Genomic DNA, 15,006 nt, shown 5'->3' with positions numbered 1-15,006 from the left:
AGATGCCTTTGTGGGAGACAGCAACATACGTGCACGTGTGTGTGTGTGTGTGTGTGTGTGCGCACTGCCTCCACAAATTGACTCATCCGCGACATGCGCACATCTTCCTACAGATGGGGGAGGGACGAGAGGGAAAGCAGTGGCGATGGAGAGGTGGAAAGAAAGCAGCAGCGTGGGAGAGATGGAGAGGAAGAGGAGGAGAGGAAAAGGGAAAGAGTGGGCGACTTGGGCGGAGGCGGAACCAAAGCTGAAAGGGGGATTTGGGTCAAACGAGGCCGGTTTCATAGAGAGGCTCATTGACTTCTGATGGTTTGGGTCAACAGGTGTCATTGCTGCATGCTGGATCGGTGCAAAGCGCCGTTATTACACCGGGCGTGTTGCTATGCTACGCTATCATGGAAACTCTTCTTCATGCAGACACAATTCTCCCCGCCTGGTGCAACATCTGTCCGCAACAATTTCTTCTATCCAAGCTGGCTCCAGTGGTTGTTACCATGGTAACGTGGCTCCGAGGCCCCCCGAGTTGGCTTACGGAAAAGGCGGCTTATATTTGAAGAGTGGAAGCTGTTCACGTCGACGCCCCTCGGCTTGGCTGACTGATGTTAACCTAAGCGGTTGTCGACATAACTGAAATCCAAAAGTAGTCATTGCTTGCACAATTACTTGTGAGTGAAATGTAAATAGAATGGGTGGCAATTTATATTTATGGGCATGCCCAGCCATACAAACGTTATAGGACAACCTTGGCACTTTCAAAACTTGAGGCCCTCTTGCTAGGTTATAGCATGGTGACTGTTAGCATGTTAGCATTTTAGCTAAATGTAAATAGAATGGGTGGCAATTTATATGTATGGGCATGCCCAGCCATACAAACGTTATAGGACAACCTTGGCACTTTCAAAACTTGAGGCCCTCTTGCTAGGTTATAGCATGATGACTGTTAGCATGTTAGCTAAATGTAAATAGAATGGTTGGCAATTTATATTTATGGGCATGCCCAGCCATACAAACGTTATAGGACAACCTTGGCACTTTCAAAACTTGAGGCCCTCTTGCTAGGTTATAGCATGATGACTGTTAGCATGTTAGCATTTTAGCTAATTTACTCATGTCTAAAGGCAAATACACACATGGTATGATGTGGGGACACTATCGGACTGCCTGGACACTTTTGGGACTTGAGGCTTAACTACATGGATATCAATTTAGGAAATATGGGCCATTATGTTTCTAACACATATTTAGAAATCCCACAGTTTTTCCATATTTAGTCATTTGCTGCGAGTGTTGAGCCCTCCCACTGTTCAACAGCACTTGAACGCATCATCTAACTTTCTCCCCATGCAGCACAGGTCAACTATTATACTGTATTTTCCCACTTTTTCCTTTTATCTCCTATTTGATCCCAAATGTTGATACTATGTGGGAATGCATGACGTTATTGAATACTAATGTAAATATATGTCCTTTTCACAACCTCAAGTTAATTCATGCTAGCTAGGGTGGGGACAAAACAGGTTGTCTATATATTTGTGCTTTATTTAGCATACAATGTAAACTCTAAAGTTGAATGATTGTTTGACCCTGGAACAGACTATTTATGTGTACTTCCTATGAGAAGATTTCTGAATAAATTCTATTCAATCATTGAAGTTCCACTCTAAGAGCTATCAAAAAATGAAGGATTTTTAAAAATAGTGTCTGACTATAAAAAGGAAGGCCAGTGATAAAAAAAGAAAAGAGTTTGGCATTGTATTTCCATGTTTGCCAACAGAAACGGTTATTATGGGAGTAGAGTGGGCGAGGCCGGGGAGATTTAATAAACAAAAAGGTGGTGGTGCTCACGGAGAAACAGAAAGCAATGATGACAATGCGTCGGCTAATAAATGAAAACAGCAAGCTGGCAGCGTTGCGGCACTGGCAGTCCAGACAATATGAAAACATGGACGAGAATCAAGACGGACACAATAAATCTGAATCTTAAAACAAAGATAAATGATGCTTTGTCTTTTAAGAAGGACTTGATGCTGCCTAAATGTATGACACAACATTATGCTAAAATGCTGTATTTTATCTGAAATTAATTTAATTGTCAAATTACAATTGGTCCTGCAGTTTTTTTTGTTACATAAAACTACAAATTGAGCATGAGGGTATTACATTTTGGTGCAAATTTGGACAAAAATGCACTCTTTTTTGACGTTTGAGTTACAATGGAATTGACCAACCAGGCCAGGAAGTGGCCTGTTGCCACGCTAACAGACAGAAGAGGTCAACCTCACAATTCTGTTTTTTTTTTAATCACTCTCTTCAAAGACAGACGTGAGCTGATGATTATAAAAAAAAAAAATTCAAGTTCAACAATAGGGCTTGTTTCGTCATTTGGTGCATTACAAGTTGAGAGAATCTCTCACACACACACACACACGGCTCAAGACACTCCTACTGCCCACACACACGCACACACACACGTGCACGCTCCCCAATCTGCACCATCAAATCTCTGTGCTGGGAGCTTATATAAGGCAGAGTGGGAGGCGTAGTGCTATTTCAGGCCCATAAAAGACCAGTGTATGTGTGTGTGCGTGAGAGTGAGTGTCTATACGACTATGTGTGTGTGTGTGTGTGTGTGTGAGAAGGACTACTGCTGCGACTCTTAAATACACTGAATCACTTGGTTTCATAACTAGTCAAGGACCAAAAGTTGGGCTCGGAAGTGCTTTGTGCCCGTGATGCGTTCGGGGCGTCAAACACGTCAAGTTCAACACTCGTAAAGCTTCTTTGGCACTGTACACTTTGGAACTGTAACAGACGACTTTAGTCGGGCTTAAGAAGCTTTAAAAGAATCCTCAGAGGTCACTTCTTCCTGATGGAAAGTAACACTGAATTAAACTGTGTTTTTTTTCCCAACACTTTTAAGCTACTTAGTTTGAAGATGCCTCTAGGACAGGGGTGTACAAGCTGCGGCCCAGGGTCACATCAGGCTTGCCAAGCGTCTTTTCCAAATTCCTTTCCATTCAATCAACACAACACGTTAACACACACGATGTACAAAGTAAGTAGTACATACAAATATACAAGTCGGCATACAAATATCTCCATGCAATACCAATGCCAAAAAACATACCCGTATGTTCCTGTGGCAAGGTATGCTGGGTAGCCTGTTGCACTCGTTCTCCCAAGATTTTGCTGTTTGTCGCGTTTTTGCTTGATTACATCAGAGAATCTAAACGGTGAGTTAATATACTCTTGCTAAATATACAGGACTTGATGGAAAATGTCCTTTGTGCCAACATATGGTCGTTACATGAGGCCAGAGTGGCGTGGGAACTTTATCTCATCCATGGGAAGGATGTCAATTTTGTGTCATAATGTTTTATTGTTCCTATTTCATATTGTTGTTGCAGCTGGACGACCCAGTTTTAAGTTACATGCTGTTTAGTTGCACCGTGAGCAAGTATATTGTTCTGTTGATGCCACCGATGTATAGGCATTGTGCCTATTTGACACAATGCGGCCTGCAAGCCAAAAAGTTTGCCCACCCCTGCTATAGCACCCCCTAAAGTTATCAATTCCATTACTCCAAGTGGACACAAAAACGTTCATGTTAAAAGACATTTTCTATTTTATTGATAAATCATTGATTCGCAAAAAAATCCATCCTGTGACATCGCTTAGTGGTTCTCACCACTCTTGTAAAAATAGAAGCTGTTCACATTGGCCCAGTAGCAGTGCTGCTGTGTATATGTGATGCTGCAGCCGCTTACCATCGGCATGGCGATGCATTTAGTGACTCGCTCAGTGTCTACTCCTGGCCACTGTTACGGTTGCGCGTCTTCCTCTGTGCTAAGTTGTCTGGACAGACAAGACGTTTAATTCCTGGCTGGGTTCATCATGGCGACCTGGTGTTTAGCACCTGGACAGTCTTGCGGCCGTAGTGCCAGTAGCTGTAGCCGGACGCTGTCGTTGTTATGGCGGTGATGTACCTGCAATATGTGTCACACAAATTTTAGCATTTAGCACCAACTAGAAGAGTAAGCCAAAAGTATACTTATGTACTATATAATGAGAACAACATGACAAATACAGCAGAGACCAGGCTGTGCTATCCGGGAATGTGGAATATGAATAACATTGAGATTTATGGTGTATTATAAGAAACTTACTATAGTACCACTCTGGGATCCAATATCATTTTACAAGCCCCTAAAAAAAGAGCAGGATAGGCTCTTTAAAGACGGACACAGCTTTGGGTTATTATTATTATCAATATTTCAGCTTCAGTTTCTTTTTATATTGTCCCCTTTTACAATATTCCCAATTTGTGCTGGGTTTTTTTGGGTTTAATTTTATTTCTACAATGTCCGTAGGGCCAATAAAAACACAAATGGCCACCGGGCTGCACTTATGACACTCCTTTATAGAAACACACATAGATGGGAAGCACAACCCCCTCGTATTAAACCTAAGAAAATAAACCACAGGCGAAGTCCTGTGTCATCATATTTACTGAAAATGTGCTAAAAATAGCCTACAGCACAATAAGCAGCATGCTCCAGGTTGACGGTCAAGTTACGAGGCTGAGGACGACGACTCCTACAAAGCTAGCTCTTGTGCTAACTAGACCAAATCGCATGAATACAAAAGGTCAAGTGGCGCAGTAACATGTACTGTATATGCAAAAATGAGTCAGGAAAAAAAATGCTGTTGGCATCTTACCACAGACACTGCAGGAGAACGCTGTCGGTGTATTGGAAGACTGGCGCGGCCAAAGATGCTGCGACCAAAACCAACTGGATGGCCGTGTTTACCTGCCAACATGGACACATATGGAACTGAAAATACTTAATAATATTTCAGTGAGGCAATGAGGATTTAAGCCAGACCTGGCCAAACTACAGCCTAATAAGATGTTTAATCTGGCCTGCAGGACGCTTCCATTTTTATTTATAAACCTTTAACATTGAAGCACATCCTTTATGCATGGACATTCAATGTAAAATCCTGTCATTCATTGTTGTGGGAGTTTTTTTTTTTTTAATATGTATTATTATTGCGTAATATACTAGTACATTTTTATAGCACCTTAGGATTTACCTTCACTTTTTTGTACCTGTGACATTGACAGACAATTCTCTTCACTGATGCACATTTTGGCATGCCTGAGTTGCAGTACCAAGGACAGTGACAAGGCTGTCTAAAGGGGTGGAGTTAGACACTTTGCAGTGTGTTGACACACCGTGACGCTACGCTATTTTTTCACGTGTTACCTTGCTGAAGAGTGTTGGCTTGAGCTGAGCGGTGGTGTAGCAGGGGTTAAAAAACTTACTGAGGGTCACCTGGGAAAAAAAACACATTAGTAATGTGTCCTTTGTGAAATAAAAACTGATGAGAATGGAATATAACATCTCACCGGTGGCGGCACCGTCTTGTATCTGACCCAGAAGACGGCAGCTATCAAACCAATGTCTCGGAATACCACTAGAGCTGTCAACAGAGCTGTAGACAAACACAATAAAACATTAACAACAGTACCGAGTATTATTATGATTACCACAAGGAAGAACACTAATAATACCTGGTATGAGTTCTGCATAGGTGAGACTGACATATAAAATACTGATGAGGATTTTATCAGCCAACGGGTCGAGGGCGCTTCCCAAGGCTGACTTCTGAGTGGGCCACGTTCTGGCGATGTAACCATCCAGCTGAAACAAGGACACAAACAATTTATTCAGAGATCCTGAAGGCCCCGTAAGTCTTGCTGGATGACGATGACAAATTTACAATCTTCAGACATCGCAGCAATTCAGTTGTTCACAGCTGCCAAACTATTTGTTTGATTTATTTCTAAAATCACAAATACTTAAACTTGCTGATATAGTTCATCTTCAAACAGCTAAAATAATGCATAAGGCTAAAAATAACCAATTACCTAAAAATGTCATCCAATACTTCTCTATAAGAGAGGAGAAATATGATCACAGGGAAGAACTACATTTGAAACACTTATATGCTAGGACTACGTTAAAAAGCCATAGCATTTCAGTATGTGGAATCAAACTATGGAATGGATTGAGTAAGACCCTCAAACAATGCACAACGATGAGCCAATTCAAGAAACAATACAAGCAGTTGATGTTTGCTAAATACAAGGATGAAGAGTCTTGAACCAGTCATGATGTGCTATACATATCACTATATTGACACTTACTATGGTACCCATTATGTCATTGGATGCTCATATCACCTTGTACTTCGATACGAGGTACATTATTTAAAAAAAACTGCATTATGGAAAGCAGGAAGTGAACAAATGTAACAGTTACTGATTGTAAAAGTACCAGACGGAGGGGTAGGATTTAATAAGCTTTGCTTCTTCCTACTCCTTTTGGACATGTGGAACTGTGAACTGATTATGTGATGCATTCAATTGTAATCTGATGCATGTTCAAATGAAATAAAACCATTACCATAACCTATTGGGAGAATAGGCTCCCCATTTGCAAGCATTACAACACAACCAGCTTGGCCCCTACTGCAAATACAGAGAAGGTGATCAAACAGAAGGAGAGTCTTACTCAGCACATTAAGTAACAGGTATGTTAACACAACATGAGCCTGTTGGAGTCAGCATCGGAGGTCCTGTGTGGGTAATTTGCTCTCAATAAAAGGAGTGGTAGAAAGTCAGCAGACTGTTTTTTTCCACTCTAAAGTTCAGCTTCCTCAGTAGATAACGTCTTAAGAACCATAAAGAGTCTGTATAAACTCCAAGCAGGCGAATGTGTTTTACCAGATCAGTGGCTCCAGCCAGGGTGAAGAGAGCCAGGCTGAGGTGGAAATGTTGTTGGATGATGAGGTGACCCAAGAAAGGAGCCAGAACAATTCGACACACACACAGCAGGTTGGGGATAGTCCACGGGTTCTCGTACTGAAAAATCACATCAAGTTAATCAAATGTCTTTAATAAAGAGACAATACAGTTAAAATACTCACCAGTTCTTTAAACTTAAAGAGCCCCTGTCCAGGTACCGGAGGGTCTTCACTGGGTCCGTCGGGTGTTTTATTGTTCTTGTCGCAAATACCTCGAGCTCCTGTGGCCAGCAGAGACCGGAAGTTGACAGCGAACCTGCTGTGACCTCCATGGTGAACCAGCACATCTCCACAAAGCCGCCACGTCGACAGCTGTGCGACGCCACGCGGAATGAGGCAACACGGTAAGCGGCTGTCCGCCCCTCTGAGGCCGAAGTTCCAAGAAGTGCTGCCCGTCGTGGACAGTGAGAGCCTCGCGGCAGTGACAGGTGTGCGCTTGTGCCGCCATGACGCTTCCTCGAGTCGACACGCAGCCGCACACCGCGCTGACAGCAAACAGTTCGCGGCTTTGCGGCAAAGCGGTGCGGGGGTGAAACACAATATCATTGTCTTCAATGCTCCTCCGTTAACTGGCTCCCCGTACCCAGTACCATGATGAAGTTTACCGCTTACTGCCGTCAGACACCGCGCTACTGAAGCAGGTCGCCATGTTGCCGTAAAGTCATCTGGTGGGCAACGTCGTAAAAATCCTCGGACGCAAGCGGCGCTGTTTTGCCTTGCTCCTAAAACACAATCCCAACTGAGACATACTAGATCCCATAAATAACAATACAACTAATTAATTTAATCCAATTTGGAAACGTTTGAAAAACAACACGTTAGGATATAGTGTTTTATTACTGTGTAACAAATAAAGTGCAAGTAAAAAGAGAGAACTGATATTTCAAATATACTCTGCAGTATTGAAACTTCACCAGTTTAAATTAAAATTATGAATTTAGTTATGTTACAGTCTACTGTTGTGGTTGTCAGACTGTCTGAAGCTGGTAAAGTTTGGCTCCTTTCTTCAACAGGAAACCTTGTTCATTCAAGGAACTCACCAGGCCGTCAAAGTCCATCACCTGTATAAAGTAAATAAAGTAAAAATACTGTATGTCAATGCTAAGTATATTGGCATGAATTTGGCAGTTGAGGGTTTGCTTGGGGACTGGTGAGTTGGTTAAATATTTGTAAATTAGCACACACACACACACGGTGAGTGCTGTTCACACATACACCCAAGTTCAATGGAGAGCCCTACAAACATACACATACAAAGTACCTTTATGTTCAGTCTCAGTGCCACAGATCGAATGGTCTGAAGGTCAAACTGCTTCTGATTGGTCTGCTGCGCATGTGTGTGCAGGGCGTTGACGAGTCGCTTGGCAGCGCTCCGCTGACTCATGCCAGCTCCCAGCTGGGAGCGTTCAAAGTCCAGATTTCCTAGACCATCTGAGTACGTATCCACGAGGCTGCTCAAACACAACAGAACAGAGTGTGAGAGGCGGGACTACGCAGCGGTCTTATCTTCACAAATAAAGCTCAGAAGGAGTGTAGGCATGTTACTCCCACAACCTGTAAATGATTTCAAGTTTGAGCCATAGCTTTGGTTGGTTGGTAAGCTTTGTGTAGCCCACCAATCACTACCCTTCCATCTGTGGTGGCCATAAAGATGTCGCTGTGACTCCTACCTGTGTTTCATAATCTCCACCACATCCTCAGCATCGCTCTTGGTGGCCGTCTCTCTGAGATCCAACCTTGCTCTCGCCTGCATAAAAGCAGCATTGACACATAAGGTTTCCTTTTCAATGTCATACAATATCAAGTGTGAGGTGTTGCATGGTGCAACATGACTGACGCTACTACCTCTGTGAGTCTGATGAGTGACTCCAGCTGACGAGTGGTGATGGGCGTGCAGTCAGCAGACAGCGACTGAGACCTCAGTGACAGGTAGAAGTCTTGAAGCGTTTGTGCGGCTTCAGGAGAGAGCACCGGGTGCACGTAATGGCGAGCGTAGCTGATGTACTTCCTTAACAAGCACGCTGGAATGGGGTCAGAAGCTTCACCTGCAGGTATCTTCAAAACAAGACGGGCTGTGTCTCAATCGTCACACTTAGTCTTTTGAGTGCAATAAGTGCGTTCACACTGAGAAGTACAGCAAAATGCAGTGGACTGTCAGTACCCGGATGTTGCACTCAAAATGCCCAAAATGGCGAATGCACAGTGCTAGACACTTACCACCCTCAATAGTCACCATCTTAGTTATGTAGCGGAAGGCGGAAAGACAACTAAAGAAAAAAGCAGGGGATACACACAATCCAGAAAAACTAATAACACATATATTTTTAATTACTGAACCACAGAGAAGTTGGGGAAAAAAAGCTGGCAGATAATTTTATCAGGCGATCTGAATGTTGGTGATAGGGCTCTTTTGCAATTCACCATTAAAAAAGGACAGAAGACGTGTAAGTATGCATTGATAGTACTGGATTTGGGACAGCACTACACTGTCAAAATTGGCACACTCAGGAACTAAATACAGAGTATACACAGTATACTCATTGAAGTCTACTGATTGAAGAATTCAATCTGAGATACAGTTTTTGTGTACATGTGCACGTGCCAATCTAGTGGGTATTTGGGCTTTACCTTCAAACGATCAGACAGTGGCATGTCAGAGTGTTCCAGCAAGATGGAGGTCTCTGTGCTGCTGTTGTTCCTGGCAACCACAGCACTGCTGGTTTTTCCTTTGCCAGCCCGGTTCGCCATGACATGTTCAGACAGCAGGCGGTCATGTGCCTCGTCTGGGATGTCCAGGAGGAGGAAAATGACGTCAAAACGGGAGAGAAGCGGCGAACCCATTCTGACAGTGAAGAGCGACGGACTTTAGAGGGGACAATCAATGATATGCGATGACTGAATGGCTGCTGAACCTACTTTAAATTCTCAGAGACACTCTTGCCTCTGTTGTAATGTCCTCTGACGGGATTGGCGGCAGCTACCACGGAGGTTCTAGCTGGCAGGGAGGAGACGATTCCTGCCTTTGCCAGGCTCACAGTCTGCTGCTCCATGGCTTCCAAGAGAGCCTGCTGCTGGCTGCCCAGCTTGTCAAACTCATCAATGCAGCACAAACCTAATAAAGACAGGATGTACAGTGACTAAAACATAACAATGCATCTTCTTATTATCTGTCTTAGGACAAGATCACAATAGATTGTGTCAGGTGACTGTAAGACATATTGCAAACATGTACATGTACAGTATGTTTGCGCTCTCTTTCCCACCTTGGTCGGCCAGGACCAAGGCTCCAGCCTCCAGAGCGTAATCTCCACTTCCTGGATCTCTGTATAAACTCACTGTTAGCCCTGTAGAAACAAACAACACATGCTTCAAAATTGAACACCTTTCACAGACTTTTAATGTTCATATTCATTCAGACACACTTTTATAGTTTTAAGATGCCAAAGAAAAAAAAGGGGGTTAACTACAGCCACACTGCCATATGCAAGGTGTAATGTGAGGCCTGTGTATGACGGTGTTGCTATAGTTTACCTGCAGTGCTGGCGCTGTTGCCACAGACATAAATTCCCCTTGGAGCCACATTGCAAACAGCCTATAAAAATAACAAAAAATGCATTTAATGTATTTAGTTATGTTACAAACTCAACCTTCTCAGGTGATGAAGCCAATGCGCTGACACCTGAAGCATCTGGCTCTTGCCCAGCCCAGGGTCGCCCACCATCAGGATGTGTGGGTCTCCTCTGACGGGGACACTGTTCTTATCGGTGTGCTTCTGTCTGCCTCCGAACAACACCAATACCAGCGCGGCTTTCACCACCTGCCAACATGGCAGAGTGCATCATCGTGACAGGTCAATAATACCAGTAATACCAACCAGGTAGGACAGAGCTGATGGTGGAACTCACCAGGTGGCCGTAGATGGCGGGACAAAGAGAGCTGGTGGTTGCAAATGAAGTGAATGTGTTAATCAACATCTTTCATCACCATGAAGATTCATGGATGGACTGCAAACATGATCTTTTTTCGTTTTTTGGAGCCTCATGGACTCGTGAGACATGTTTCAGGAAGTACAGCACAGAAAATAGATAAAAAGAGAGGCGGACAGACCCATGCAAACACTTACTGGACTATTAGTCGAAGCAGATCAGGCTGCGACTGGATCTCCTGGATGGCGTAGAGCTCCTTTAGAGTAAACTCTTCACCTCCAGAACGATCCTCATGTGACCCTCTGGACCCCTGACCTCCCGATTTGGACTGCTGACCTAAAAACATTTCAAAAGTTTACTTCTTGATAAGAAAAACTGTAACTTTAACTTTTGTTTACATGCTAAACAAACACGCTAAAACCAATTCAGTGTGGGCAAAGTGTTTGTAGATAGTTTTAGTGTAGTGTTAAGCTGTTTAGTACATTTAAAGAAAGCTTTCAGCTTTCTGTTATAGTTGCCAAATTAGATACTTTTATTACGCTTAGTGGGACTTCTTACACAAGATTCAACATTTCCACTCAGTGGTATTAATGCTGGCTCGGCAGTTTCATCACTACCACTATTACAACACTGGTTCTGTTGCTGTTTATATGCTCAAAGAGAAACTCTACAGTTCCCCTTCCAGTTTCTCGTGCCCTACAGATCAGCTGTCGTTTCCAGTGCTGCCCTATTCCAGTTTAGATACACACTTCATGGCTAAAACGCACCTTTGGTGTTGCTGACTGAACTGGCCTCGATGTAGAGGAGGAACATGCACTGGTCCTGATTCCTCCTGGAGGTGCCTGGATCGTGGAGGCAAGGTTCCCAGGTCAGTTGTAAACATTACATATTCATTATCAATCCTTCTAAGTTTCAAGAATTTAAGCAGCCACTTGTTTTTGATGTGAGTGTGAATGATTGTTTGTCTATGTGCCCTGCAATTGGCTGGCGATCAGTCCAAAGACAGCTGGGATAGGCTCCAGCAAACCAGTGGCATAGAAAACGAATGTATGGATTGAATGTGCACTTAGCGCACCGCTTTAGGTAGACCATGTCCATCTTGAACGCCTAACACGCATTAAAATGTGTGTGTCTTTACCATCGTTTGTGACTCTAACGATTCCCGTCACAGTCACAGTGTCTCCGGGTACGCAGCTATCACAGAGGTCTGAGGTCAGGTGACACTCCACAGTGCGTGGGATTCGTCCAGCCTCCCTCTGCTCACCGCACATCAGCTCCTGCACCCTTTTTCAAGGACATTTTTAAAAGATTCATCAATACAATTCAGACAATGCTGTATTTAGTTTGGTCTGTTATACCAATGGGGTGATTGTGACACCTAGTGGTGAGATTATGTAGTACACGAGTTCAGCCTCAACCAGTAACAATGACACCAACATTAATAAATGTTTGTAGTTTATTTAGTTTATTATGTAAAGTTTTTGCTGTTGTGTCTCCACACAGATTAACATTACAGAAATACAGAGGTAATTTCAACAGTCTGTGCTTACTTGACGAGTTGCCAGTCCAGAGTTTGTGTAAGAGGAGAGTTGCGCAGGGCAGAGAACGAATGACTGCGGCAGTCTGGCTGGTTACACTGTAAGACCACTCACACACACACATTAATTACATTCTTAGACCATAAACATATGATGTGACTCCCTCCACAGTGTGTGTCCATACCTTGGTGGGTGTTGCATATTTCCCACGTTGCAGCGGCAGTGAGAGCGTGTTTGAACACATCATGCACCTGAAGGCCAATCTGGTGCACAAAGGTCTGATGTTACTCACTCGGACCACCGTCCCCTTCACGCATACCAGCTGCCCAAACACACTGGCACGTAACGTGCGCAGCGGAGTCAGCGACTCATAGTTGTACAGCCTGTGGAGAAGTGGCCCGCTTATAGTTTTTGTGCGAGGTGATGACAGTAAACGACTGTGCGCTTAACTGCCTTGTACCTTGCACTGATGTGAGGGATGTTGATGATTGGCGTGGCCACAGGAAGCTCCTCCCCTTGCAGCTCGGCAGCCTGTTTCTCCAAATCCACAGTGAGCACCTGGTTGGTTCACAAGAAGAACACATATTATAAACTCTATTCAAAATCCTGCTAACTCCCAATATGAAGACTTTGGTGACCCTCTAGAACAGGGGTCTCAAACATGTTAATTTGTCTACCCACCAACTATATGTGGTTTCTTAAGTTTTATTATTATTATTATATTTATTTATTACTGATTGATTTTCTTTATTCTTGATCTGTTTATTTATTTTTCATCTTATTTTGTGTAGAAAAATAAAAAGTAAGATATTTGAGAACAGTGGAATGTTTTATCAGAGCTTTTCTTGTAGAAAATTGGAACCAAAGCGAAGTTTTTTTAATTTTTTTGTTTTTAATAAATGCGTTTTTTTTTTTTTTGGAAAACCTGATGCGGCCCAGTCTCACCCAGACCCGAGCTCCAGTGGCCCCCAAGTAAATTGAGTTTGAGACCCCTGCTCTAGAGATATGATGATGATTAACATTGTAGGTGGCAAACAGTGTAAACATTTTTCACCATAAATTTCTACTGTCTAGTCAGTAGTTATGCGTGAGTGTGTGCGCACCTGGTGAATAGCCACTCCTAAACAGTTGAGGATCATCTCAGGTTGTTGCTTCAGCTCTGTGGTTAGTGTAGGAAGAGCATCACGCACTACTTCATTGGAGGTCAAGTCTGCATAATCTACTAGCACGCTGCCCTGACGCTCAATCTCATCCTGTGGACAGGAAGACATCTTCAGCAAATCACTCCAAGTTAAGCATTAACACCACTGAAGGTGATTGACCAGACGGACCTTGTCGTAGAGGTGAATTTTGGAGGTGAAATACTTCTCAAAGACTTTGATCTTCTCCACGCTGGGCGAGCTCTCAATGAATCCTGCCAGACACAAAATAACAATAGCAGTATTATCACTACGTAATCATTCTTTATCGTTATAATGAAATACCATCAGTGAAGTACAGCGGCCATCCTTTGTAAGGGCACAGCACATCCAGAGTGGCCTGATGGAGGACTGAAGAGGAGCATGGTTCAATGAATCATTAAACACATCACGATCATTTCTGAGATGACACATACACAAGGACAAACTGCAGTTCCTCTCCAATACCCCATGATTTTATGAAGCATATCTGTTAATGGAACATACTTCTCTGTGTGCTGGAGATGTGACTTCCTGACCCTCTGTTATCACCTCGTCCCCCTCCTCTCCATGCCGCTCCTCCTCTCCATCCACCATTACCTCCTCCTCCTCCTCCTTTCCATCCACTATTACCTCTGCCTCCTCTCCATCCACCATTATCTCCTCCCCTCCAACCTCCACCTCTCCAGCCGCCATTTCTACCCCTCCATGAGCCTCTTCTGGAGTTTTCTCCACTCATTCCTATGGAAAAGCAATATTCAACATACAACATCAGTGGTGCGTTGTAGAATAGCACCAGTGTACCATACATGCCATGCAGTTACTTGAGTTTTAAGCAGATTGGCTGTAAAAGTTAGCTATCCAGATTGTGATTTACGGTTCCAGTTTAGTTACCAACAAATGATATATGCGGTTATCAACAAATAAAAAATCCACTTAAAAGGAAAGCAAACTCTAATCGAACTGGCCAGTTACTACATTCTGAAAATACAGATGAAAATACGACAACATTCCAATCCTGAGACAATATCTTATTAGCTTTTTTCGGGTAGAAGTTCATGTTATTCCCATTACGAGTTACCAGCGTACCCGCGTGAAACCCGTCAAACATGCGAATTTGATCATATTAAAACGTCTTTCTGAAAAAGCCAGTGGTCAAATCTAATTTTAGAGAAGTAAAATATCACAGTTAACTGACTTACAAAAAGTACACTGATGTTTACAGTCTCTGTCAGTTGGCAGAAGTTCCCTCCATTGAAGGCACGTCTTCTTCTTCGTCATATTATTGGCGATACGTCGGGTGCTCATATGTTATACTGACCCCCAGAGGGCTCAAGCGGTACTACAGCTATATAATTGTGACCTTCCAGCAGTCATCTATGCAGTACTTTGACAAAGATAAAAATAGTCAGTGTTGGTGACAGTTATTCGAATCTTTGAATAAATGGTCCTTGCTTTATTTCCATTTGACCAATCCACATCAAAGCAAAC

General features: G+C 43.2%; 2 protein-coding genes across 3 annotated transcripts; both read right to left on the bottom strand.

Annotated features, from left to right (window-relative positions):
* Positions 1–3,607: 3,607 nt before the first annotated feature.
* Positions 3,608–7,558, bottom strand: crls1 (cardiolipin synthase 1). Its single transcript, XM_058059074.2, has 7 exons — positions 6,997–7,558; positions 6,794–6,931; positions 5,579–5,708; positions 5,414–5,499; positions 5,271–5,339; positions 4,720–4,811; positions 3,608–3,986 (listed from the first exon to the last, which is right to left on the bottom strand). Exons 1-7 carry the CDS (start codon positions 7,417–7,419, stop codon positions 3,893–3,895), a joined length of 1,032 nt encoding a protein of 343 aa, XP_057915057.2. The 5' UTR covers positions 7,420–7,558; the 3' UTR covers positions 3,608–3,892.
* Positions 7,457–14,299, bottom strand: mcm8 (minichromosome maintenance 8 homologous recombination repair factor). 2 transcript variants are annotated; one of them, XM_078787209.1, is made up of 21 exons: positions 14,023–14,299; positions 13,822–13,887; positions 13,669–13,751; positions 13,441–13,590; positions 12,798–12,895; positions 12,522–12,720; positions 12,350–12,435; positions 11,938–12,083; positions 11,567–11,641; positions 10,997–11,135; positions 10,779–10,809; positions 10,553–10,690; positions 10,405–10,465; positions 10,137–10,217; positions 9,790–9,985; positions 9,502–9,715; positions 8,719–8,928; positions 8,544–8,620; positions 8,135–8,324; positions 7,914–7,934; positions 7,457–7,595 (listed from the first exon to the last, which is right to left on the bottom strand). In XM_078787209.1, the coding sequence occupies exons 1-21, from the start codon at positions 14,285–14,287 to the stop codon at positions 7,503–7,505; spliced, it is 2,619 nt and encodes an 872-aa protein (XP_078643335.1). In that variant the 5' UTR covers positions 14,288–14,299; the 3' UTR covers positions 7,457–7,502. The 2 variants fall into 2 exon arrangements, with proteins under 2 accessions (XP_078643335.1, XP_057915030.2); XM_058059047.2 differs by lacking the exon at positions 7,457–7,595 and having other exon boundaries at positions 7,686–7,934; positions 14,023–14,275.
* Between the last annotated feature and the right edge of the window lie 707 nt (positions 14,300–15,006).

This window comes from Doryrhamphus excisus, linkage group LG20 (assembly GCF_037039965.1).
Source record: "Doryrhamphus excisus strain RoL-2023G ecotype Guam linkage group LG20, RoL_Dexc_Guam_v1.1, whole genome shotgun sequence".
NCBI classification, from domain to species: Eukaryota; Metazoa; Chordata; class Actinopteri; order Syngnathiformes; family Syngnathidae; genus Doryrhamphus; species Doryrhamphus excisus.
Note: the sequence above shows the minus strand (reverse complement) of the source record. Positions and strands in the feature narration are given on the sequence as shown.